The sequence below is a fragment of the Scyliorhinus torazame genome, chromosome 14 (genome assembly GCF_047496885.1).
Source record: "Scyliorhinus torazame isolate Kashiwa2021f chromosome 14, sScyTor2.1, whole genome shotgun sequence".
Lineage (NCBI taxonomy): Eukaryota > Metazoa > Chordata > Chondrichthyes > Carcharhiniformes > Scyliorhinidae > Scyliorhinus > Scyliorhinus torazame.
Window position 1 is genome coordinate 60059850 of NC_092720.1, and position 26993 is coordinate 60086842.

The 26993-nt window shown below is 43.6% G+C and overlaps 1 protein-coding gene and 2 non-coding genes across 3 annotated transcripts; all 3 read left to right on the forward strand.

Moving 5' to 3' along the window:
- Positions 1–11113: 11113 nt before the first annotated feature.
- On the forward strand, positions 11114–23202 carry ncl (nucleolin). Its single transcript, XM_072474264.1, has 15 exons — positions 11114–11262; positions 12421–12516; positions 12747–12903; positions 13850–13954; positions 14411–14551; positions 15340–15429; positions 18040–18166; positions 19181–19317; positions 19683–19812; positions 20252–20406; positions 20649–20766; positions 21001–21128; positions 21234–21360; positions 21624–21886; positions 22466–23202. Exons 1-15 carry the CDS (start codon positions 11245–11247, stop codon positions 22516–22518), a joined length of 1845 nt encoding a protein of 614 aa, XP_072330365.1. The 5' UTR covers positions 11114–11244; the 3' UTR covers positions 22519–23202.
- Positions 17895–17963, forward strand: LOC140390939 (small nucleolar RNA SNORD82). The gene has a single exon (XR_011934968.1). It is a non-coding gene; the product is annotated as a small nucleolar RNA SNORD82 (small nucleolar RNA).
- On the forward strand, positions 20505–20584 carry LOC140390941 (small nucleolar RNA SNORD20). Its single transcript, XR_011934969.1, has one exon. It is a non-coding gene; the product is annotated as a small nucleolar RNA SNORD20 (small nucleolar RNA).
- Positions 23203–26993: the final 3791 nt, after the last annotated feature.

Genomic DNA, 26993 nt, shown 5'->3' on the forward strand with positions numbered 1-26993 from the left:
TTGGGTACCAATTAAGAATTTGTCAATCGGATGTTTTTTGTTTCCAAACTGTTGGTTGCATCAGAATTTGAGCCGGAAATGTTTAAAATAAAATGACAATTACTGAAATGCAGTTACTTTATGTTTGCCCCCAAGATGGTTATATACTGAAAATAAGCTGCTAATAGTCTCGCTTTCAAAACTTTTCCTTCTCATAGTCATAGAATTTTGCCATGATGTGGAGATGCCGGCATTGGACTGGGGTGAGCACAGTAAGAAGTTTTACAACACCAGGTTAAAGTCCAACAGGTTTGTTTCGATATCACTAGCATTCGGAGCGTGGCTCCTTCCTCAGGTGAATGAAGAGGTATGTTCCAGAAACATATATATAGACAGATTCAAAGAAGCCAGACAATGCTTGGGATGCAAGCATTAGCAGGTGATTAAATCTTTACAGATCCAGAGATGGGGTAACCCCAGGTTAAAGAGGTGTGAATTGTGTCAAGCCAGGACAGTTGGTAGGGTTTTGCAGGCCAGATGGTGGGGGATGAATGTAATGCAACATGAATCCCAGGTCCCGGTTGAGGCCGCACTCATGTGTGCGGAACTTGGCTATAAGCTTCTGCTCGGCGATTCTGCGGTGTCGCGCGTCCTGAAGGCCGCCTTGAAGAACGCTTCTCCAAGGCGGCCTTCAGGACGCGCGACAAAGCAGAATCGCCGGGCAGAAGCTTATAGCCAGGTTCCGCACACATGAGTGCGGCCTCAACCGGGACCTGGGATTCATGTTGCATTACATTCATCCCCCACTATCTGGCCTGCAAAATCCTACCAACTGTCCTGGCTTGAGACAATTCACACCTCTTTAACCTGGGGTTACCCCATCTCTGGATCTGTAAAGATTTAATCACCTGCTAATGGTCGCATTCCAAGCATTGTCTGGCATCTTTGAATCTGTCTATATATATGTTTCTGGAACATACCTCTTCATTCACCTGAGGAAGGAGCAGCGCTCCGAAAGCTAGTGACATCGAAACAAACCTGTTGGACTTTAACCTGGTGTTGTAAGACTTCGTACTTGTATGCTATGGCATTTCGAATGCTCATCTACATACTTCTTGACGGTTGTGAGGGTTCCCGCCTCCATCAGCCTTTCAGGCAGTGATATCCTGATTCCCAGCACCATTTGGGCGAAAAGGTTTTTCCTTAAATCTCCTCTTCATCACCTGCCCCTTACCTTAAATCTATGTCCCCTGGTTATTGACACCTCAACTACAGGGAAATGTTTCTTCCTATCTACCTTATCTCCGTCCTTCACAATTTTGTAAACCTCAATCAGGTCCCCCCTAAGTAGAATAACCTCAGTTGTGTTCTGTGACCTTGCTGTAACAATGATACTCACAGAACTATTGATGAGTTATTTAAATGATGATTTATTGTTTAACATGTGGAAGGATAACATGCAGAATGCTATGCAAACTAGAATGCTCTGGAACTTCCCAATGTGCGACTGTCCGTGTGTATGCCTTACTACCAACTGATGAGTCTGCCACATCACGTGATCAAGGTCTGATGCCACCAGCTGTGTGGAGGTCACATTGCTATCTGCATACAATCTTATTCACAGATTGGCAGCAGTGCTACCCATTGCACTACCGCTCTGCCCTAGCAAACCTGCAACCTGTTTGACTGCTTTGTTCCTGGTGAAAGGGGAGGAGATATGATGGTTGTGTCTAAAGGTTATGCTTTTGTAAAAGGACATTAGAGTTAAAAAGTGCTATATAAAAACCTGTGTGGTCAAGTGGCCCACAACCTGAGAAGCTAGGCCAGATACATAATCGGACCATCTGAATTAAACAGCAGCCAACAGCTTGAGCAGTCAGGCCTGATGGGAATTCGGACAGGCCAAGTTTAAGCACAGACAGGGGTCAGGGGCAAGCAAGGGCAAGCCTGGACTCGTCCTGGAAGCTGGGAGTGGGGGCACTTGACCTTGACCAAATAAGGACATTTTGATTATTTGCCGGTATCAGCCAGATTCACCGGTTCTTCATTTACCATATATGGAAAGGGCTAGGTGCACCTGAGGATGGACCTGAGGTGCTTCCGGCATCTCCCATATATGGAATCGACAATCCCTTTGGGTGCTACGACACCAGCCCCAGCCCCCCCCCCCCCCCTTCCCCACACCCCACCCCAGTAACCTCATTGGCTGGAAGCCAGAGAACCTTCCAGAAACGTGTGAAGAAGTGGATAGAAGAAGAGACACCCCCAGCAAAGACTCGACCACCAAGCAAAGACACGGTAACAGCAGAAGAGGGCATGCAAGACCAACCTTCGCAAAGAAGACTCTGAGTTCGGAGACAAAATCGTCGGAATTAGCAGAGCTCAGGGAAGACAAAGAGTTGTACCCACCGGAGAAGCCTGGCCAAGCTCAACTGCATGGGTAGTAGCACAATCTCAGATAGACGGTACAGTGTGTTAATAAGTTCTACTAATGTTTACGATTTGTTTTTTAAAGAGTTTTGATAATAAGGTCCTTTAATAAAATTGAGTTAAACCACAAATCCTTGTCCTTTGTTCGCCTCATGAGGAGGAGCACCTGGGTAAACAGGTTTTAGTACAAACTGGTCAAAATGTCTAACATTTCAGACAATACCTGACAGTAAGGTGTGCTGGAGGCCGAGTCCCCGATGTATTTCTCTTGTGTAGAAAATAATAAAAGGGGCCTTACTGTTTTTGCGGGCAGTTCAGTTCAGAAGCAGTTGTGTACTTTTGTGCTTGTATTCTTAATTGTTTAGAAGTGACAACATTTCAATAAGTGCACCACACTCCTCTGGAAACTTTCCTCAGCACCAGCTATTCTGGGGTAAATCTTTAATTTACCCTCTCTTGACTGTGAATGCTCAGCTCCTTGTTTTGGTTACCATACATACTCGAACAATAGTAAATAATAATGAATTCCATGATCCGCTCACTGTGGTTAGTGAGGGTCACCTCCATATTCTGGACCGTGTCACCCAACACTTACATTTTTTTATCCATCCCCTCCAACTTGCTTGAGATTTAAGTTAGGGACTTGTCCACTGACCTTTTTATTTCTCCGGTCAGGTCTCGATAGTGTTTTTTCAATCCAGCTGCCACAATGCGGCTGATATCCTTGTAGCCATCTGTGATGGCCACTTACAAAGGATCCTGGGAAATATGGCCACCTGCAAAGGACCATGGGAAATATGGTCACCCCAGGACTCAGACGCTCTGAGCTTATGTATATTGGCAACTCAGATAACTAGACGCTATCGAAACCCCCAGCTGCTCTGCATTCTAATGGCCCATTTCCCCAGAACAAAAGACCTGTACTCAGGTAACAGATACAGAAACAGATTCATCGGTGCCATTCCCTTTGCTCAGGGAGCCCAAAAATCCAAGGTCAATGACCGCTCAGGCCACGGCCCACCATCAAAGCACCCGCCCCTTTATTGGCCAATATCGAAGGCAGTAATCAAAGCCTGCCAAATTATTGGGTCCAAAGCTAAGGACCGCCCAAAAGAGCGCAAAACCCCAGAAGGATAAAGAGAAACACTGCCATGCGTTCAATTTCTCTTGGCCCCGGCGCTCGGTCTCTCTTGGCCCCGACCTACACCTAAAACCAAGTGTAGCATCATGACCAGAAGACAAGTTCAACACCAACAATCACTACCAGATGGATGAGCCCATCAGAAACGAAGTCACTTCTCCAGACCCAGCCACGCAAGATCCGAACAAAGGCCTTGTTCCTCTGCATAAAGCCGGGTGCCTGAAGTTAAGTACAGGTTGTTGTAGTGTTAGGTGTAATTTAGCTTGTAGTGTTTTATGTTGCATGTCGAAGTAATTCTTGTGTGTAAATAAACTATCATTGAACTTGAACTAACTGGTTGTTTGATCTTTGATCCATATCCGGTAAAACCTTGATACCTGGCGACTCTGAAAAGCAATATCATCATTAATAACTGTCATATCAGTATCCAGTTAAAAAGAGCAACATTATTGGCGTCTCCGGTGTGAATTGGCAACATCCTCAACTGATGGCCACGAGTTCACCTGGGGGAAAGAGGAGCATGCTGTCGCCATTTTGTTTCCTGACGATTCCAACGATGCCTCCGTAGTCTGAGGAGCACATTTGGCTCCTCCCTTTCTTGTGCCTGTTGTTTTTGGGTATATTAATGTACAGTGTATTTCCACGATCATCTGTATTATTTTATTCCAGATAGCGCTACTTATTATGCGCTTTGCGAGTCGGGTCGGAGCGACTCCCGATGCGTGTCCTCCGCTTACATCCGCCACCGGAAATCCCTATCTCCTTCTTGAAACCATTTAATGACTCCGATTCAACCACATATGGGGCGAGTTCCACAAATTCACCACTTTCTGCAAGAAGTAGTTCTAAATCTATCATCTCTCAACTTACATCTGTGACCTTTTGTTCCAGATTGCCCCACAAGGGGGAACATCCCCCTTAGTATTTTATGTACCTCAATCAGTTCCCCTCACATCTTTCCATTTTTTAAAGTTTAGAGTACTCCATTTCTTTTCCAATCATGAGGCAATTTAGCGTGGCCAATGCACCTACCCTGCACATCTTTTTGGGTTGTGAGGGTGGGACCCATGTGCAAACTCCACATGGACAGTGACCCGGGGCCAGGATCGAACCTGGGGCCAGAATCGAACCCAGGTTCTCGACGCCGTGAGGCAGCAGTGTTAACCATTGTGCTGCCCCTTCCTCTCATCCTTCTAAACTCCAACGAGTATAAACCCAAACTGTTTAATTTCTCCTCATACATCAACATTTTCATCCCTGGAATCAATCTGGTGAACTTCCTCTGAACTGCCTCCAATGCCACCACATCCTTCCTCAAATAAGACCAAAACTGGACACAATACTCCAGATGTAGTCTCACTTCTTTACTTTTATACTCCAGTCCTTTTGCAATAAATACATTTCATTTGCCTTTTTAATTAAAAGCTCTACCTATAAAACCACTTTCTGCGATTCATGAACAAAGTTCCCTCTGCCTAGACTCATTTTGAATGTGCTTACCATTTAGATAATAACTTGCCTTTCTATTTTTTTCAGCCAAAATGGATAACCTCACACTTATCTACATTAAACTCCATGTGCCTAATTTCGTCCCAGTGTACTAGCCTATCTATATCTATTTGTAAAATGTTTATCTCCTCTTCACTGCCTGATTTCCCACCTATTTTAGTATCATCCGCAGATTTTGCTACGTTTTTGCCAATCTGTCCCTGCTTGAAGTTCATTTATATAGATCGTAAACAGTTGAGGTGCGAGGACTGAACATTGCAGTACCCTGCTAGGGCAACACGGTAGCACAAGTGGATAGCACTGTGGCTTCACATCGCCAGGGTCCCAGGTTCAATTCCCCACTGGGTCACTGTCTGTGCGGAGTCTCCATGTTCTTCCCGTGTCTGTGTGGGTTTCCTCCGGGTGCTCCAGTTTCCTCCCACAGTCCAAAGACGTGCCGATTAGGTGGATTGACCATGATAAATTGCCCTTAATGACCAAAAAGGTTAGGAGGAGTTATTGGGTTACAGGGATGGGGTGGAAGTGGGAGCTTGAGTGAGTCGGTGCGGACTCGATGGGCCGAATGGCCTCCTTCTGCACTGTATGTTTACAGCGGCTGTTTAGCACAGAGCTAAATCGCTGGCTTTGAAAGCAGACCAAGGCAGGCCAGCAGCACGGTTCGATTCCCGTAACAGCCTCCCCGAACAGGCGCCGGAATGTGGCGACTAGGGGCTTTTCACAGTAACTTCATTTGAAGCCTACTTGTGACAATAAGCGATTTTCATTTCATTTCATTATCATGTTCTAGTTACAGTTTGCCAGCCAGAGAAGGACCCATTTAACCTGACACACTGCTTTATGTTGGTCAGCCAATCCTCAATCCAATCTAGTATTCTATCCTACATCTGCAGTAAGTGTTGGCTGCTCGAAGAGCTCCGGCTCAGAGTTGATGAGCTGGAGTCTGAGCTTCAAACACTGAGGCACATCCGGGAAGGGGAGACTTACCTGGACACTGTGTTTCAGGAGGCAGTCACACCTGTCAGAGTAAGTAGTTTAAATCCTGCCAGTGGCCAGGGACAGCAGGGTGTGACTGCAAGTCAGGCAGGTAAAGGGAACCAGCACTCAGGAACTCAGGAGCCTCAGCCCTTGACCCTGTCCACCAGGTACGGGGCACTTGCTCCCTGTGTGGATGGCGAACAGGGCTGCAGGAAGGATGAGTCAGCTGAGCAAGGCACCATGGTTCAGCAGGCCATTCAAGGGGAGGGAGTAAATAGGCAAGTTGTAGTTGTAGGGGATTCTATTATCAGGGGGATACATAGTATCCTTTGTGAGCAGGATAAAGAGTCCCACATGGTATGTGCCTGCCCAGTGCTAGGATGCTGGACATCTAGGGGCAGCACGGTAGCATGGTGATTAGCACAATTGCTTCACAGCTCCAGCATCCCAGGTTCGATTCCCGGCTTGGGTCACTGTCTGTGTGGAGTCTGCACGTTCTTCCCGTGTGTGCGTGGGTTTTCTCCGGGTGCTCCGGTTTCCTCCCACAGTCTAAAGATGTGCAGGTTAGGTGGATTGGCCATGCTAAATTGCCCTTAGTGTTGGGTGGGGTTACTGGGTTATGGGGATAGGGTGGAGGTGTGGGTTGGGTAGGGTGCTCTTTCAAAGAGCTGGTGCAGACCTGATGGGCTGAATGGCCTCCTCCTGCACTGTAAATTCTATGAAATTCTATGATCTCTGACCGGCTTGAAAGGATACTGGAGAGGGAGGGGAGGATCCAGTTGTTGTGGTCCATGTCGGTACCAACAACATAGGCAAGTCTAGGAAAGAGGACCTGTTTAGGGATTATAAAGAGCTAGGATTCAAATTAAAAAACGGGTTCTCAAGGGTCATAATCTCCGGATTACTGCCCGAGCCACGTGCAAATTGGCATAGGGAGGCAAGAATAAGGGAAGTTAATAAGTGGCTGAAAGAGTGGTGTGGGAAAGAGGGGTTCCTTTTCATGGGACACTGGCATCAGTTTTGGGACAGGGGGGACCTATACCGTTGGGATAGTCTCCACCTGAACCGAGCTGGGACCAGTGTTCTGGCGAAAAGAGTAAATAGGGTGGTCAATAGGACTTTAAACTAAAGATTGGGGGGGGAGGGAAAGTCAGGGAACCAAGAGGTGAAGTAATCAGTGGGAAGCGTAGCTGCTTAGGAATACAAAAAAGCACGAAAAGACAGAACTCAGGAGAGGTTACGATAGTCCCCATCTCACAAAATATGACACAGTGTATGGAAAGGCTCAGTAAACCAAGGTCCACCACACTAAGAAAACAAACGACATAGGGTCAGATGATGTGGAATCTGTGTGGGTAGAGTTGAGGAACCACAAAGGCAAAAAACCATAATGGGAGTTATGTTCAGGCCTCCTTAACAGTGGTCAGGACCAGGGGCACAAAATGCACTACGAAATAGAAAGGGCATGTCAGAAAGGCAACTACAGGGGCATGAGGGAGGAACTGACAAAAATCGACTGGGAGCAGAGCCTAGTGGGAAAGACAGTAGAACAGCAATGGCAGGAGTTTCTGGAATAATTGGGGACACAGTACAGAGGTTCATCCCAAAGAAAAGAAAGGTTATCAAAGGGGGGATTAGGTAGCCATGGCTGACAAAGGAAGTCAGGGAATGCATCAAAGTAAAAGAGAAAGCCTATAATGTGGCAAAGAGTAGTGGGAAGTCAGAAGATTGGGAAGGCTACAAAAACAAACAGAGGATAACAAAGAGAGAAATAAGGAAGGAGAGGATCAAATATGAAGGTAGGCTAGCCAGTAACATTAGGAATGATAGTAAAAGTTTCTTTAAATACATTAAAATCAAACGGGAGGCAAAAGTAAACATTGGGCCGCTCCAAAATGATGCTGGTAATCTAGTGATGGGAGGCAAGGAAATAGCTGAGGAACTAAATAAGTACTTTGCGTCAGTCTTCACAGTAGAAGACATGAGTAATATCCCAACAATTCAGGAGAGTCAGGGGGCAGAGTTGAATATGGTAGCCATCACATAGGAGAAAGTGCTAGAGAAACTAAGAGGTCTAAAAATTGATAAATCTCCGGGCCCAGATGGGCTACATCCTAGAGTTCTAAAGGAGATAGCTGAAGAAATAGTGGAGGCGTTAGTTATGATCTTTCAAAAGTCACTGGAGTCAGGGAAAGTCCCAGAGGATTGGAAAATCGCTGTTGTAGCCCCCCTGTTCAAGAAGGGAACAAGGAAAAAGATGGAAAATTATAGGCCAATTAGCCTAACCTCGGTTGTTGGCAAGATTCTAGAATCCATTGTTAAGGATGAGATTTCGAAATTCTTGGAAGCGCAGGGTCGGATTAGGACAAGTCAGGATGGATTTAGTAAGGGGAGGTCGTGCCTGACAAACCTGTTAGAGTTCTTTGAAGAGATAACAAATAGGTTAGACCAAGGAGAGCCAATGGATGTTATCTATCTTGACTTCCAAAAGGCCTTTGATAAGGTGCCTCACGGGAGACTGCTGAGTAAAATAAGGGCCCATGGTATTCGAGGCAAGGTACTAACATGGATTGACGATTGGCTGTCAGGCAGAAGGCAGAGGATAAAAAGGTCTTTTTCGGAATGGCAACCGGTGACGAGTGGTGTCCCGCAGGGTTGAGTTTTGGGGCCACAGCTGTTCTCTTTATATATTAACGATCTAGATGACGTGACTGGGGGCATTCTGGCTAAGTTTGCCAATGATACAAAGATAGGTGGAGGGACAGGTAGTATTGAGGAGGTGGGGAGGCTGCAGAAAGATTTAGACAGTTTAGGAGAGTGGTCCAAGAAATGGCTGATGAAATTCAACGTGGGCAAGTGCGAGGTCTTTCACTTTGGAAAAAAGAATAGAGGCATGGACTATTTTCTAAACGGTGACAAAATTCATAATGCTGAAGTGCAAAGGGACTTGGGAGTCCTAGTCCAGGATTCTCTAAAGGTAAACTTGCAGGTTGAGTCCGTAATTAAGAAAGCAAATGCAATGTTGTTATTTATCTCAAGAGGCTTGGAATATAAAAGCAGGGATGTACTTCTGAAGCTTTATAAAGCTCTAGTTAGGCCCCATTTAGAATACTGTGAGCAACTTTGGGCCCCACACCTCAGGAAGGACATACTGGCACTGGAGCGGGTCCAGGGGAGATTCACACGGATGATCCCAGGAATGGTCGGCCTAACATACGATGAACGTCTGAGGATCCTGGGATAATATTCATTGGAGTTTAGGAGGTTGAGGGGAGATCTAATAGAAACTTACAAGATAATGAATGGCTTAGACGTAGGGAAGTTGTTTCCATTAGCAGGGGAGACTAGAACCCGGGGGCACAGTCTTAGAATGAAAGGGAGTCACTTTAGAACAGAGATGAGGAGAAATTTCTTCAGCCAGAGAATGGTGGGTCTGTGGAATTCATTGCCACAGAGGGCGGTGGAGGCCGGGACGTTGAGTGTCTTTAAGACAGAAGTTGATAAATTCTTGATTTCTCGAGGAATTAAGGGCTATGGAGAGAGAGCGGGTAAATGGAGTTGAAATCAGCCATGATTGAATGGTGGAGTGGACTCGATGGGCCAAATGGCCTTACTTCCGCTCCTATGTCTTATGGTCTAATCCTATGCGATCTGACCTTCTGGATCAGTCTTTATGCGGCACCTTGTCAAACACCTTCTGGAAGTCTAGATATATCACATCAACAGGTTCCCCATTATCCACCTTGATGGTTTCGTCCTCAAAGAACTCAAGCAAGTTTGTCAAGCATGGCTTACCATTTCAGAAAACCATGCTGACAATGGTGGATTGAGCTTTGTCTTTCCAAATGTTCTGTCATCTCTTCCTTAATTATGGATTCCAATAACTTCCCCACCAGATATATGCATGAATGGTTTGAAAGATACATTTACAATGCACCAAATAAAATGCCTTTTTTTTTTGTTGCAAGGGTGGCAGCAGCCCTTATTGATTAATAAGGGGATATGGGGAAATGGAGAGAAGGCAGAATGGGGATGAGAAAAACATCAGCCATGATTGAATGGTGGAGCAGACTCGATGGACCGAATGGCCTAATTCTGCTCCTATGTCTTATGCCCTAAACACAGGTGCCCCTTCAGTAATGTGAAGTTATTGTGCATTTAGGTACCCAACAATAAACGGGGTACATTGTCACTGCAGTTTGACTTGTCACAAACCTATAATCACACTGTACCATTTAAGAAAAACATCTTCCCATAGCTATACTCAGGATGTTTGGGTTCAAGCTGACAGCTTGCTAAGTTGTATTTAGTAACGAGTTGAATTTAGCACGATTGGAAGCTAACTACAAGAATGATTCTGGTGGATTGCACGCTGAGCCACCATGCCCGTATTTTTAGCCTGCTCGGGGCGAACCATGCGGCAGTCACAGGAACATCGTTGAAGCCGCGGGGGGCAGTTGCACAAAAATATTTTCGAACTCGCAACAAAGCCCATCCATCCACCCTAACGCAAATAAGTTGCTATTTCGTAAAGTGAAGTTGTTCTAAAAATTCCTTCGTGTCCTCAAAGACCAGCCGTGCGTCACTCAAGCACGGCTTCGGCGAGCACAGCCTCCTGCTCCTCCCCCAGATGAGAGCCATTTTACTTCAACAATTCAACAATGCTCCAGCGAAGATTATGTGTGATATCAATCATTCCTGCCGCTTAGCGCCTTAATCTTGTGCAAAACGGTAGAAAATACACAAGGGAAACGATTTTTAAAATTTGGATGCTGCCTCTTTCAGCATGGCCAATCAATAAGTGGTTTGGAAGTGTCCGTGTTTCATTCCAGCTGGATCGGCCATTTTAAATCAGCTCCCCCATCACTCGGCCTTCGGAGTTAAGACAGGATTCCCCGCCCAGACTATCTCCCCGCTCCGATTGGTCGCCCGGCCCGGCGGAGGCTGCAGCGGGATTGGCCCGCGAGGCAGGCCGGTGATTGGTCGCAGGGCGGGGACCAACCGCAGGATTCGGCGGTCGCTGATTGGACGGCCTGGCTTCGGGGGGCAATCCGGGCGGCCGCCGATTGGGCGGCGCGCCTCACGTGAGCGGGTGATGTAAGTCAAAACGGTGACGTCGGCAGTGGCTTTCTCTTTGCTGCGCAGCTCGCGGTGGTGGAAACACGTGGGTCAGCTCCGTCCGCTCGAGCCGACAAGCAAGCGTTTTGAAAATGGTGAAACTGGCCAAGGTAAGGGCCAGCGCTCGCTCGACGGCCTGTGCGCTCGAGAGTGCCCGGACTCCAAACAACCGGGGGGGAGCCACGTGACGGCACCGCGGCCCGATCGAGGCCTTTCCCGTTCACACCGCCCCACATTAGAGGCCATAGGCCTCGACCTCGTGTTTGCCTCGCCGCCCCCCCCCCCCCCCCCATGCGGACCACCGGCCTCTTTTAGATTAATGGCCTTGATCCAACCCTGTTCTCTCCACGGGCCTCGGGTGTATTTTTAAAATCGTTCCTCAGCCCGGTCCGACCGAGTTCTCAACCTGATCCGCTCCACCTCCCCCCGCCGGGGGACGTTGGAAAAAGCGAGGACTCGGGCTCTCGGCTCAGCCTGGGCCCCCGTGCCCGAGCCGCCCCTGTTAGCGTGCTGGGGTAAACGCCGCTCCTCCCTCTTCTGGCTTGAGTCTTTATTTCACAGTTTTCAGTGGATTGAACTATTCCCCCGAAAAAAAAAACACCGCCTGGGACGCGGGAAAGGCGGTTCGGGTTGGTGCAGCCAAGCTTGCGTTGTGGGAAGCACGTGTGGCTCTGTTTGCCCTATGCTTTTCACTCCCACTTTGATTTTGGGATCACTTGGAAACAATTTTCCGTACCACCGAATGATGCCCAGTAATTATCAATTATTTTACTTTCGGGCTCCGCGTTATTTTGAATTCAAAACAAATCCCTCCGGCACGGGCGATTCTCGTTCAGGGATTTTCGGAGGCACGCAACTAAGCAAGCGCTTAACCCCCAGCCGTACTTTTGAATTGGAGTTACTGTTGTATTATATATGGGATGTCTGCTTTATCCGAATGCGGGGAGATAACTTTATGATTGTTATCCAATGCATGATGGGGGCGGCAGATATTTGGTTGAAATAAATTGTAAACTCGGGCGTTGTTAAGTTTATTACCGTTGCACGAAAGTTATGCGTTGGAGAAGGACAAAAATGAATGCAGGGAATTTAACAGGTAGTTCTGATACTGTGGAGAGAAGATGTACATCATTTCAACTCGGGGGACCTCTCGAATTCCTTTTCTGTTGCAGTGCATAATTATATAAATGTGGGATTTCATAACTTCCCAGATGTTAGACTTTTTTCTGGGTGGCCTGTACACTCATCTCATTTGTTTCATTCTCTAGGCAGATAAAAAGCAGGTCAAACCTAAAAAGGCTGCCCCTCCACCACCCCCTGAAGATTTTGAAGAGTCTACTTCTGAGGAGGAGAGTGAAGAGGAGGTAATTATTGCACTTCAGTCAAACATATCAATTCCTGTTTAGATAACGGGTGCCTGTGACATCCAATGCATGATGGGGTCTGCAAAAAGTATATCAACTAGATTCTATGTGGAATATATATGGTGCTGAGCGTTTGTAAATTTTCCTGTTTGCCAAAGTTGGACCTGATTTTCTAGAGTAAGTAGTAAACAATAATAATCTCATACTGTTTAAATAATTCATTTACGCAGGAACTACCAGCACCTCCTGTTAAAAAGGCTGCGACTCCAGCTGCTAAGACACCACCGTCTGCTAACAAAAAAAATGGTAAAGCTGTAAAAAAAGAGAGCAGTGACGAGGAGGAGGAGGACGACGAGGAGGAGGATGAAGAGGAGGAAGAAGACTCTGGTAGGTGTTCCCAGCCTTAGCTGCAATTTGTGTTAGCTAATCTTGGAAAACAACTTGCGTTTATCTGCCACCTTTACAGTAATATAGTAAATACTTGGCACTGCGCCACATTAGGGGCTGTAGTCAAAGGGTATATTGCAAGGCATGCCTTAAGGAGGATAGAAAGCAAGAATGCTTTGGGCCCCTTGTATGTACAGTTGATGATTCATACCCTGGTTAAGGTGCTGTCAAGTGCCCAAGCATGCCAAGTTCTTGTTTCTGTTCCATCCATCCAGAGCAGACTGGCAAATGGTCCAAGGTGCTTCTTTCGGGCAAAACTTGACAATGGAGATATTGGGACAAATAACCAAAAGCTTGGTCATGGGTTAATTGTAAAAAAAAATATTTCTATAAGGTATTTATGCATTTTAAACAATTTTCAAGAGGAAAACAAAAAAAATAACCACAGCCAACACGGCTTATATATACAATCCCACCAACTATTTCCTATCTCATCCAACACCCCTCCCCATGCCTCCCTCTTTCCTTTTACACACCTGCCTCGCCCCACACTGCCGGCAGCTTGCTTTTCCCCAGAGGAGTCGATAAACGGCTGCCACCTCTGGGCGAACTTGATCTTCGCAAGCCTGAGAAACCCGGCCATGTCACTAACCCATACCCCTGGTTTCGGGGGTTCCAAGTCCCTCCACACCAATAAGATCTGTCTCCAGGGTACCGGGGAGCAAAGGCCAAAATAGTAGCCTCTCTCGCCTCCTGGGTATTCCGACGCACCAAAGATTGCAACTGGGCTCTGACCCATCGAATGAAAGAATCGGCTTTTTGGTGATGAAGTTAGTAGCAGTGAAAACATGGAGGCAAAAATCGGATGGGTAGGGAAGAAATAATGAGTTGAGTAAGCAGCTTTCTTGGTGTAGAACAAAATATGTTATATCTCAACATATTTCAGAGGAAGAATCTGAGGAGGAGAAATCGACTCCTAAGCTTGCAGCTGCTGTGACAAAAAAAGCAAAGGAAGAATCTGACGAAGATGAGGATGATGAAGATGAGGATGGTAAGACATTTTATTATCTGGAAGTTGCACAATCGGTTTGTTTGAGTTAGTGAATTTAGCTTCAGGTTAGAAAGGGACTGGCTTGACGGGTGGAAATATTGGAGGGGGTGATATCCTCTGGCAAGTGGGTTAGTAACCAGGAATAGAGTTAAAATGACTAAAGAACTCTTAAAAGGAGACTTTTCCACTGGTCAAGATCTGCAACATTAAAAGTGAGGTGGAATCCAATTCCATAGGAACTTTGAAAGGTAAATTGCATGTGTACTTGAAAATTACTTTGCATTGTTATAGGAAAGATTGCACTGTAGGATTAAAGTGAATGGTTTGATTTAGCAGGCTTCTCTGCTTTTAGGTATGTATGTGAATATCTGGTTGCTTGAAGGTTCCAAACATTGGTGCCGAATGTTGCCCACAAAGCCTCCATCTTTATTGCTTTGTAAACAATTTTTTCCAAAGAATCTGAGGAGGAGGAAGCCATGGATACAGTGCCACCACCCAAGGCAAAGAAAACTGGCATGGTAAAAGCTGTGGATGGGGATGAGGATGAAGATGATGAAGCAGAGAGTGAAGAAGAGAGTGAAGATCAGGAAGCAGTTGGTAAGTTTTGGAAGAATTGAGGGTAACTGCCCTCCAATCAAGAGTTTAGCAATGTGATTTAGTTTGTACAAATTTTACACACAACCTCAGTTTTGAAGGAAAACTGGTTCTGCATTTCAGAATGTAGCTGTGTGACTGTTTGGACTGTTGTGGAGCTATTGGGGGGCCAGTGCTGAAGCAAGCCTGTTATTGATGTGTTTTCAACCTTGTGTTGTAAATGAGACCCATAAAATAGTCCTTCAGTTAATGAATGCTGCTAAACACCTGAACATTTTAGTTTGAGTAAACCAAAAATGTAACAGCCAAATGTTCTTGGGGGCCCATCTAGTTTTCATATCCCTGATATGAAGTCCCCTTCCCCATAACCCCTGAAAATTAAGATACATTGGAACCCCCTTTGTATACTTTAGTCTGGAAAATTGATTTATGTTTTGTAAATTTAGAATATCCAATTTATTTTTTCCAATTAAGGGGCAATTTAGCGTGGTTGTGGGGGCGAAACCCACACAAACACTGGGAGAACGTGCAAACTCCACATAGACAGTGACCCAGAGCCGGGATCGAACCTGGGACCTCGGTGCCGTGAGGCAGCAGGGCTAACCCACTGCGCCACCGTGCTGCCACGAAAATTGATTTATTTGATAGTATGGCATATGCTTGCAGCCATGGGTGTTGATCACTTAAATAATACTTTCAAGGGCATTCCAAGGAACTTGGTAGCAGCTTTAAGGGTATACATGTCAGGTTATTTTCCTTTTAATTTATTTGTGTTGGTTACACTTTTGCAGAGATGGCTGTGCCAAAGAAAGCTGGAAAGAGGAAGAAAGAGGAGCAGAAGGCGGTGACTCCAGCTAAGAAGCACAAGACTGAAAATGATGGTGAGTGCAAGGGAAACATTAAGAGTTTAAACTTGAAAATATTAGCATCACCATAATTCTTATTTGTACCAACTGCACATTTGCAGGCTACTGTAACAATTTAATGGCAGATGTGATAAAATGGATGCCAAACCAAATGAAACTATGGTCAAAATAATTAGCACGGTTGGGGGAGATTAGATTATGGGAAGGATGTAAAGCTGTAGTTAAATTTTACATTTATATTGGAACATTTGGCGCTAATATAAAGCTGGAAATACAAAAGTCAGCAGGTCTGATAGCAATGGTCAACATTCAGGGCTGTAACCTTCCATCAGCACTCTGGTTTAATCCCTCCAAAGGCAATAATTGGTCTCCTTTGTCTAGGCCCATCATTATGCTGAACATCACTTCAAAGGAGGCAATTTTTAATTGAGGATATGTTCAGTTCCTATTCTGACAGCTGGAAAGATTCATTTTGAGGATCTGTCACCTCTTAAAACACTGCATTAGAAATGTTTTTGTTCTTAATACATTTACGGAGTCGTGCTTCTAAATAATCGTCACTGATGACCAGGAATGTAATCTAGGTCAACTGCTTGGAAGGTAGCTATGCTCACCACTTAACTCCCATCACTCCAGCGAAGGTTCATTTTAATTTTAAATAACAAATAGTAGGAGCCAGGGTAGAGCTTTTGTCTCTTGGAGCCTGCTCTACTGGTCAAGAGTTTCGGCTGCTCTGATTGTAGCATCAACTTTATTTTTTATTCCTGCTCCCCACGCCCTTGGACTAACTTGTGGGTCAAAAATCTGTCCAACTCTACTTGAGCATAGGATCTAACCTCTGCTGTTGTGTAGAAGAAAATTCTAAATATTAATAACTTCAAACATTCCTAATTTCTGTCAAATGGGAGAAACCATACTTCAACTGCTTCCAACTAATTCTAGATCTCCCTCCCAGGTGCCCTGTTCCACAAGGATTAGTGCTGGCCCTTTTACAATTTGGGTCAATGACATTGATAAAGGGACCAAATATATGGTTGCTGATGGCTGGTTTAGCTCACTGGGCTAAATCGCTGGCTTTTAAAGCAGACCAAGGCAGGCCAGGAGCACTGTTCAATTCCCATACCAGCCTCCCTGAACAGGTGCCGGAATGTGGCGACTAGGGGCTTTTCACAGTAACTTCATTGAAGCCTACTCGTGACAAGCGATTTTCATTTTATTTCATCAAGATTAAAATGTCCTCAAGTGCAATAGCTAGCATTGCCTCAATACCAGGGACCCAGGTTTGACTCTGACCTTGGGATGACTGTCTGCTCTGGTTTCCTCCCATGGTCCAAAGATGTGCAAGTTAGGTGGACTGGCCATGATCAATATGGGCCTGGGTGGAGTGCTCTTTTAGAGGGTCCGTGTGGACTAGATGGGACTGAATGGCCTTCTGTACTGTAGGGATTCTATCGATTTTACTACGCTACATAAGGATTTAGATAGGTTGGGTGAGTGGGCAGAAGTAGTGCGGGCAAGTAGAAAAGCATTGTGTTATTTGAACGGAGACACTGCAGAACTGGGTACAGGTGGATGTGGGTGTCCTGGTGGAGAGTCAAAGTTGATATGCAGGTAATAGTAGCAAGTTGTAATGGTGACATTTTTATAGATCGAAAAAAGGAAGTGTTGCTGCACATGTTAAGGCCTTGGGAGTTTCTTTGAAGGATAAAAGTAGTTCACATGACTGATTCCTGAGCTTGTGCCTATACCCATGATCTGATTGAATCTCACAATCCTGGGGTGAATTTGTACTGTTTGCATCCCGTTGTAAGAGTGCAGAACAAGAGGACAACATTTATCCTATAATTACAGACGCAGGGAAATTATTTTTGGTTTGTGTAGAATTCTCTTTCCCCGAGATCAGGAGTCATTTAATATTTTCAAGGCTGAGAGATGGATCTATGATCGGTAGGAGTTATTTGTAGGCAACAAGTGAAATATTATTTATTTGTATCCAGTCATTAATGTAGTGCTTGACAACTAATATTTAGCCCTGTGTAACCCTACCAGTTACCAACCTGTTAAAATTTCTATCCATGCTAATGTATCATAAACAATGGCTGTGAAAATCCCAGGTAGCTGTACATACCGAGCTAGCTCATTAATGTCTCATTTGCCGTGTTCCGTATCATATCCACGGCTACCTCTGAAATGGCGAGGCCACAGTAATCCATTGTCACGGTTTTGAGGCTAATTAGGAATAGGCAATAAATGCCTCTCAGCCAACAATACCTACCTACATCCTGTGAATGGACAAATAAAAATTTGCTTGAGGTCAAACAAGATGTTGAGATTGCAAACATCCTGGTGATGGCGAGCAGTTTTTGCAAAGGCATTGCAGTCAATAAGATTTGCAAAGAAGCACGTAGATGAACAGTAGATACCTTGGATATGATTGAATGGGAAATACTTTTATGCATTAACTGGATTTTTCTACAATGTGCACAGATGATGATTATCAAGAGGGACTTAATACTGAAAAGTATGATGCTTTCTTTGTTCTGATATGCCAGTATTATTCATTGTGAAGTATTGAAACCTCCAAATGATCCACATTGAATTTTCAGTTTCTGTTTCACTTCAAAGCATCCTTTTCGCTCTTTGTTGGAAACTTGAACTCTGAGAAGAACTTTGAGGAACTAAAGAAAGCTTTGAATGGCTTCTTCACCAAGAAGAAACTTTCAGTCACGGATGTCCGAATTGGATCCAGCAGGTATTTATCAGTTTGCAAGATGCTTCCACAAGTCTTAGTTAAATGGTGTGTATCTGCCTTATTGATAGAAATCTTACCACACAAGTCAGGTTTGTTTCGAATCACTAGCTTTTGGAGTGCAGCTTCTGGTGAATGAATGGTGGCATTCCTCATCATGCCTTATTGTTGTACATAGTACGATATCCTTGGGCATTAACTAATGGGGAATGTGGCCATCAATTACTAGATTGCATATGTAAGTGTAGAATCCCTGCAGTGTGAAAGGAGGCCATTTGACACGTTCACCCAACCCTATCCCTGTAATCCAACCTAACCAGTGGACATAAAGGAGGAATTTAGCGTCATCTTTGGATTGTGGGAGGAAACGCACTTCTGGAGAAATCCATGCAGACACTGGGTGTCACTGGTGCTCTAAAACACACCCACCAGAAACAATTCCACGGCATAAGTGGATTCTTCTTTCAAAAAGGGAAAGAAATTCCAATTAAGGGACAATTTAGTATGGCAAATCCACCTACCCTGCTGATTGGGTAGAAGGGATGAGACCCACACAGACATGGGGAGACTGCAAACTCCACAATGACAGTAACCCAGGATCGCACCTGGGTCCTCAGTGCTGTGATGCAGCAGTGCCAACCACTGCCACCGTGCTGTCCTGCATGAGTGGATTCTACTGCAAGTTTGTGCCAAACTTTAGTGGCAAGGGCAGGATTGGTCCTAGCTGGCTACTTATGAACAGCGTACATCTGGTTTTAAATGGTGAATTACTGCCATAGTTATCCTATTTAAGATAAAATGAGTCTTGATTTGTGATATAATGCATGGGATCCAAATGTCAGGATTAAAGACTTCCATGACTAGAGTTTACAATAAACAATGAGCTGATCTAGGGATGGTAATCTTGAGTAAATAGAGTGGCTATATTTGATGATTAATTTAATTTGTTCATGCTTTCTGTACAGTCACAACCTGTGAATTTTGGCCATTGGTTGAGAATTTTTATTTTCGGTGCAGGAAATTTGGTTATGTAGACTTTGAAACCGAAGAACAGCTAGAAAAAGCATTGGAATTCAATGGAAACAAAGTGCTGGGACTTGCAGTCAAACTTGACAAAGCACGCAGTAAGGAAAGCAATGCAGATAGCAAACGAGGTATGAATCCGAAGGTTCCCAATTTGTATATTGTTGCACTGAAATTGTCCTATTAAAATTCATTACTAGTACGGAGCTTGATTTGGAATCAAATTTGTAATTTTGGTTCCTAGAGATGGTATGGGGATGCAGTGGAAAACAAGGTGCAGTAGCGATGCTGTCATTAATGCTACCAGTGCAGTAGATCATAATTTTATTCCTGTTTGAGCGCTAACAATCCTGTTAAGATTTTTTACATCTTGTTGCCATGTCTGTAGAGAACGTTGTACACTGTTTCTGGTCATAGATTGCACTATATTTGTGTAACATTGACATTTATGTCAATGCCATTGGCTGTAGAAACTAATTAGATGCTTTTCTTGCAGAAAGGGATTGCAGGACATTGTTTGTCAAAAATCTCCCATTCAAGATAACACAGGATGACCTCAAAGAGATTTTTGAAGATGCTATTGACATCAGAATTCCTGCTTCTCGCGATGGTTCAGGGACACGGGGGTACGTTTCTAGTTTTGATATGATTAGTACACATGAGGTGAAATGGCTCATACCGCCAGTAAATCTCGCAAGAGGCCTCTTAGATTTGTGCAGGTTGTAAAGCCTCGCACGCAGTATTGCACGGGACATCGTGATCTGGAACCCGCCACTATGGGTGGGACCCAAATCTGCAGATTCAAGTGCCACCTGGGCACCCTATATTGAGGCACCCTGCACTCTTTCTGCACTGGTGTGTGGTTTGTGCAGGAAACTGGACTGGACTCAACGGGGGGGTTCCTCACTGAGGCGGCAACTTTCAGCAGATTCCAGTCGATAGCAGGTTGTTCATGTCACTTGGCTCTGGGGATCACCTGGCTAAACTCGCTCGGCGCGGAACTAATTTCTGTAAAATCGCACCAATGGTTTTGAAGTAGGTTGACTCTTGTTTTCTTGAATTCAGCATTGCATATATTGAATTTGAAAATGAAGCAGCTGCAGATACAGCATTGGAACAGAAACAAGGCACTGAAATTGAGGGTAGAGCCATTGTCGTTGATTTCACTGGGGATAAGAGTATGTTAAATGTGAAGGCTGGACAAGCGCAAGTACAACCAGGTACAAATATTTTAATTGTTAAATATATCATTTAATTTAAGAATTTGAGCTAGAAAATTATTTGATAAGTTGCAATATTTCTGCAGCTTTTTGGTAGCTGGATGTGATGAATTTCAGTCTGACAAACATGATGAAACCTTTTTGAACAATTCCTCTAGATAGTCAAGTGCTGATCCAGCTGCAATAACAAAAATGCAATAAAAAGCAGAGGAGTCAAAACTAACTTGTAGGTTTTATTTCAGATTCTGACACTATCATTGTAAATAACTTGGCATATTCTGCAACAGAAGAAACCCTTCAGAATATTTTTGAGAAAGCATCATTCATCAAAATACCAGAAAAGAATGGCCGACCGAAAGGGTAAGATGAATGTTTTGTTTAAAATGTTATTTGTGGGAACCCCTGAAATCCAACTTAGAAACCTTGATGCAGTCGTGTGTCTCGAGCCAATTCTTGAATACTCTGGTTTCCCCCCAATATTAATTTCCCCGACACTGGGGTAATCCAAACACAAAAGTGCACTTCCTGGTTATGTAAATTGGGATTTTCCATTCACAAATATTTGAATATTTTTTATGCCTTTTTCTATCTTAGATTTGCTTTTGTTAAGTTTGAATCAGTTGAGGATGCTAAAGAAGCTCTTGAGAATCACAGCAACACAGAAATTGAGGGAAGAACTGTGAGATTGGATTTCAGCAACCAAGGCAACAGGAGTGGTGATGGTAAGACACTAGATGCAATGTTCACGTTTACAATTTCTAGATGATGGGTACATGATTTCCATGGTTGTGCATGATATATAATTTGCTAACCATATCACCTTTTAGGTCCCAGCAAGACATTGTTTGTTCGAGGCCTTTCTGATGACACAACTGAAGAAACGTTGAAAGAAGCCTTTGAGGGAGCTGAGAGTGCTAGAGTTGCAACAGACAGGGAATCTGGAAGATCAAAAGGGTAGGTAAATTAAATTGTTGCTTTTCCCCTTCTCATTGAGCTCCTCACTGCCTAATTTGTGACAGTGGATGGATTCGCAAGAGAAGGATAGTAAAGCACAGTCTGTCCTGCTTCGAAAGAACAGTGCCTAGTCTGTCACAGTTAATTAAATAAATTGACCAGATTTTGGTGAGTTATTCATAGATGCAATATTTTAATGAAATTTATTTTGCATACTGGGGCATATTTCTCTAATAATAGAAAATAATACTGTTTTATTTCAGTTTTGGCTTTGTGGACTTCCCATCAGAAGAAGATGCAAAATTAGCTAAGGAAGCGATGGAAGATGGAGAAATTGATGGGTCCAAAATTACACTTGACTTTGCTCGACCGAAAGGCGAAAACCAGCGAGGTGGTCGAGGTGGATTTGGTGGTAGTTTTGGTGGAGGCTTTGGCGGAGGTTTTGGAAGAGGGAGAAGAGGTCGTGGTGGATTTGGTGGCAGAGGTCGTGGTGGCCGAGGGGGCGGTGGTCGAGGTGGATTTGGAGGTATTGGACTCCATTTATTTGACTCATTGAAATAAGTTTCTCATTACCAGAAAAACATTGCAGTCTTTTGGGAGTTACCTCCCTGGAGAAGCAAGTTTAGTTCTGGATAAAAAGCAAGATTTTATGTACAATGTATTGAAGACAATATTTGATCTAAATTGGTTGGTTGCATCACAAGGGCTTAATGCGGTTGATTTTTGTATTTAGACATTTGAGTATCATCTGTGCAGTAGGAAACATCTAGTGAGCTCTGGAGAACTAATGAAAAATGGGGAAATAGAACTCTCTAATGCTCTGTTGGATGAGGGTGTTGGACATATTTAAATTCATTGTGGTGTTTGGGGTGCTGAGTTGCCCATGAATATTTGCTTCCTTGCCCATCACAAATCCGGTACCTGCATGAATTCAATTCCGGGGTGCAGAGTCCAGCTATATATGTAAAACTGAGAACACAATCCGAATTTGAAGCCAGGCCTTGCAGCTCAACATTTTGCAATATTTTCTGGCCTTTTGATTAGCTCATTATTTGATGCCCAGATAATTTCAGATTTGAATCTAAATCTGTATATTCTTTTGTAGGATTCAGAGGTGGAAAGACGACTCCTCAAGGAAAGAAAATCAAATTTGATTAGAGGCCAATAAGACTGCTTTACCTCGTGTTCAGACAGAGCCTCTGATTGCCTCACAGTTGGACATTCCAGAATTCTGCATGGACTAGCTGGCTGTGCAATTTGGAGTGTGGTGGGAGCTCCCCAAGTTTCTGAATGGACTTACAATTAAGTAAAGAGAGATTGAAATTGTTGGTACACCTTTTGTGGATTTTGTCAAATTTAAGTATTCTGTTTTACCAATGTGTAAATGTACTTGCTCCCTATGATTTTTTTAGTTACAATGTAAATGCAAGAACGTTTTAGAATGTTGTGCTTGGCATACTGTCTGACGGATTAAAAGGACCTTATTTCATGTTTTGGGTATTTAATAGTGCGCATCAAACTGGTTACTAAACTTGTTTACCATACTGCAGCACTTCCGAAGGTTTGCTGGGCTTTTATTTCCCCCCCCCCCCCGTTTACATACTATGAATAGCAATACTGTCGTTATGTTGCAAATTCAATTTTAGACATCTTGCACGTTGCAATTACATGACAAATTGGAAATGCCAGCTGGCCTAATTCTCCTCTACTCATGGCTGTATACATAATTAGCACCACAGTGTTGTAGATCAGTTGGAACAACTTGTCCAGATATGTACTCTTATCATGTTTTTATGGGCTGGATGATGCCATTGTTTTTATAAATTAAATAATGCAAACATACCATCACCTGGCCAGTTTGTGTATGTTCTGCTCAATTATGTGAATTTCTAAGCACTTGCATTTTCCCCTTTTTGAGATGTGCATTCCACACATTCCAGATGCTATCCAGTGGTGGCCAAACTCAAATTTAACCTAAGCCACCTGCTGCACTTTGGAGTTGGTTCTTTGGACTTGTACATCTTCCAGATCAAGTGACTGCTGGAGTATATTTTCTTTGAAGATGGATTTAAAATTTGTCCATCAAAAAAATGCTCCTCTGGTACATTCCTGGCTCAAAGGCAGGTATGCTTGCTTGTTTAGTTTGACTACATTATCATAGCCACTGAAGAGCTTATGCACCATATTAAATGGGATGACTTCAATTTGGATCATTGTTACACTTGTTGCTTGAATTGTCGAATGAAACCCTAGTTCTTACTCCTGGACTCGTGTCTGTATTTTAGGATTGTAGATTGGGAGTGCTGCAGCAAGGGTTAACTATATACAAGTTTTTTTTTTTTGTTTTTTTTTAGTTTTAATTTTTACAAAATGGAACTATCCAGGGTGCGACATTGTAGAAAATATTTTTCTGAAAGTGGAATAAATGGACATATAAATCTGCTTCCCTGTTCAATATGCATTAGTCTTTTGTAAGCTGTGAAAGAAGCCCCCGAAGGGTTTATCAGTTTCAGACTAATGTTTTAACTTTGTCTAACCAATATCGAAGGAACATCCAGACTACACGCTGCTTCCACCAACATTGCCATGTTTACAGGTATCCAAATTATATTGCACTGATTCAGCCTGAGGTTTACCTTTTTATAGAAGCCTGTGAAAACAAATCTATTGACCTGGTGACTTCTACTTAATTTGATGAGTCTGTTGGAACTGATAACTATGTAAAGTTAAACACACTTTTGACTTCAGTCAATACTAATTCAAGATATGCTGGTAAAAGCTGTCTAGGCTGGAGACTGGGCACTTAAAACATGTGGATTTCACCCAGCAGGCTTTGTACTGATCCATCTTCATTACAGATAATGGAAGGAAAATTGCATCTGATTGCTATATTTTTGCTCACCTGGAAGACTGGACCAGGACATGTGTCACCTATAAACAACCTCCCTTGGATGAATGGATGTTTGAGAAATTGATGTTGGGATAAGGTTAGAGGAGTTGATGTCGGTGAGTAAATGGGAAAAGTTGACGGTGGTGGAAGGGCAAATAGAAAATTTGTTTTTTACATGAGCACTGACTCATGTAAATGAGCATTGTAATTGTAACATAGCAAAATTTGAAGTATTTCTATTTTCATACAGTTTTGGCTATCCTTCCGCAACACAAAGAAAGCAGAGAAGCTTTTAAAACAAGATTTATTTTTTGTTCCATTCTGGCCTCTTGCATTCTGCTCACATGGTTATCTTTCCCCTTCCCTTCCCCCCCCCCCACCACAAAAAAAAATTGCTGACATTGTATTGGGAGCTCTGGGTTCTGCCCACAGTGCAGGTTGGGTGGATTGGCCATGCGTTGTGGGCCTAGGTAGACTGACTTCCTGCATTGTCGGAATTCAGAAAATCTGTTACAGAAAAAAGTGGATTAATACACGTTCTGGGAATTGACTGATTATTTAAATCTGTCGGTGGAAAGTGTTGGCTTAAAAAGAAACTGTGCCTGAAATTCCTTTCTAAAGAATGTTGATTTAAATGAACTATAGTTTCTAAGGAGACTAAATGCAAGAACTCCCTTTCAGACTTTTATTGGATTGAACAAGGGATTGAATGAATTTGAATAGTAACTGAACTAACAATAAAGTATAAAGTAATGTTGACCATAGGCTACTTTCCCCTTTGCAGAGAGCACTAACTGCTGGTGATTTAACCACACCTCTGGTTGAGAAGGAGGCCACCATGCACTGAACCTGCACTGTTGGCCTTGCTCTGCGTCACAAACCGGCTGTCCACCCAACTGAGCTTTCTGATTATAATGTACCTTCTGAAAATGTGCCCTGCTCACTGACTCGAGGTGTTAACCAGTGACTTGAACCAAATGTCTCCTTTTCCAATTATAAAGCTCCAGCTGCCATAATCATTTCCACCACCAGTTAAATTGACTGGCCTTCTGATGGAAACCAAGGAAGCAGCAGCATCCTAAATGATTTGTATTGGTCTTCATGGTACAGATGGCAAATACAATTGTGAAAATAAGCAGGTTTATCCAGTCCTCTTTTCCCAATTAAGGGACACTTTAGCATGGCCAATACACCTATCCTGCACATCTTTTTGGGGTTGTGAGGGTGAGACCTATGCAGACAATGTGCAAACTCCATGCTGCCCATAAATCAGTTACTTTTAGGAAAGGAGGAATTTTAAAAGGTACCTGAGCAAAACTCATCTGATAACATGCAAGAGTTTTAAAAACTGGCAGCACTAATACGAGATGGCGAGCCTAATGTCAGCAGTGGTGTGCAACATGCTAAAGTATATTAAGGATGTGGTTACTGGCCTAATAAACAGATTCATGAACAATAACTTAACTAGGGCATCTTTTTTCAAAGCATTTCATTGCACACAGGAATGCACAGTACCAAATTAGGACTCTGGATTGGGGGGGGGGTGGGTGGAGGATTGGGGGGGGGGGGGGGGATGTACTGACAACAGGAATAAATGGGACATTGCTGATTTGGCAGACTAACTAGATGGATACTGCAAATGCTTTTCAAGATTGCTGACATTGCAAAGGGAGAAAGTAGAGTTTAGAAGAATTGGAGGTGATCTAGTTGAATTGCATAAAATTCTAAGGGCTTGATAGGTTAGATGTTTAATTACCCCTGGCTAGGTAATCTAGAACATGGGATTTCAGTCTCAAGATATTGGCCCTTTATGGCTGTGCTTAGGGGAAATTTATGTGCTAAAAGGGTTGAGCATCTTTGGCATTCTCTATCTGAGATCATTGAATGGATGCTTAGTTCACTTCGCAAACATTTAGTCTGCTGCAGCCTGGAAGGAGCCAGAAGCATAAGGACCACAATCACCTTCACTGCTACTGGAGATTCCCATTTTCATCTCCCAAGTTGCAGTTATGGCTTCACAGCAGGTGGCAAATTTCAATGAGGATGTTCTTCCTGAAATGCAGACAACTTCATCAATAAGGAAGAACTGGGACATCTGCTGAAAACCCTCTTAAGGCAGCTTCTACAATTGCAGCAGCAGCCACTGGGAACCAATCAGCAACTCATTTGTAAGTTGCCAATTGGTACGGGTCCCTTGTTGCTGAGCACATGTTCAGCTGTTGAGCTCTGGCCCCAAATGGAGGCTACATGATGATTGAAATAATGATTTGTCGACTGCCTTGGATGCCCCCTGACTATCCAGTAATGCCCTCATTATTACATTTGGCATGGACATGTATGGCACGGTAGTGAAGCCATTTTGGATTGAAAACCGCATTCACAGCGCTGAAAAAACGGTGCTAAAAGGATTGAATTTTGCAACTAGAAGTGTTTCAGAAATTGCTGTTCAGCCATTTTGAGAAGTGACATTGAATGTCATACTACCACTGCACTACAGATGGCAGCCTTCATATGAAACAAAACGAGTAATTCAAATGTCTCCGTTTTTAAAAAATTGTTACTGCAAGTGCTGGTACTGGGGAAGTGAAATTTACTATTTGTGGTGTATTACTCTTTAAACAAATGTAAAGTACCCAATTTTTTTTTTCCAATTAAGGGGCAATTTAGCATGGCCAATTCACATAACCTGCACATTTTTTGGGTTGTGTGGATGAAACCTAACATTCATGGAGCTCGTGTTCCA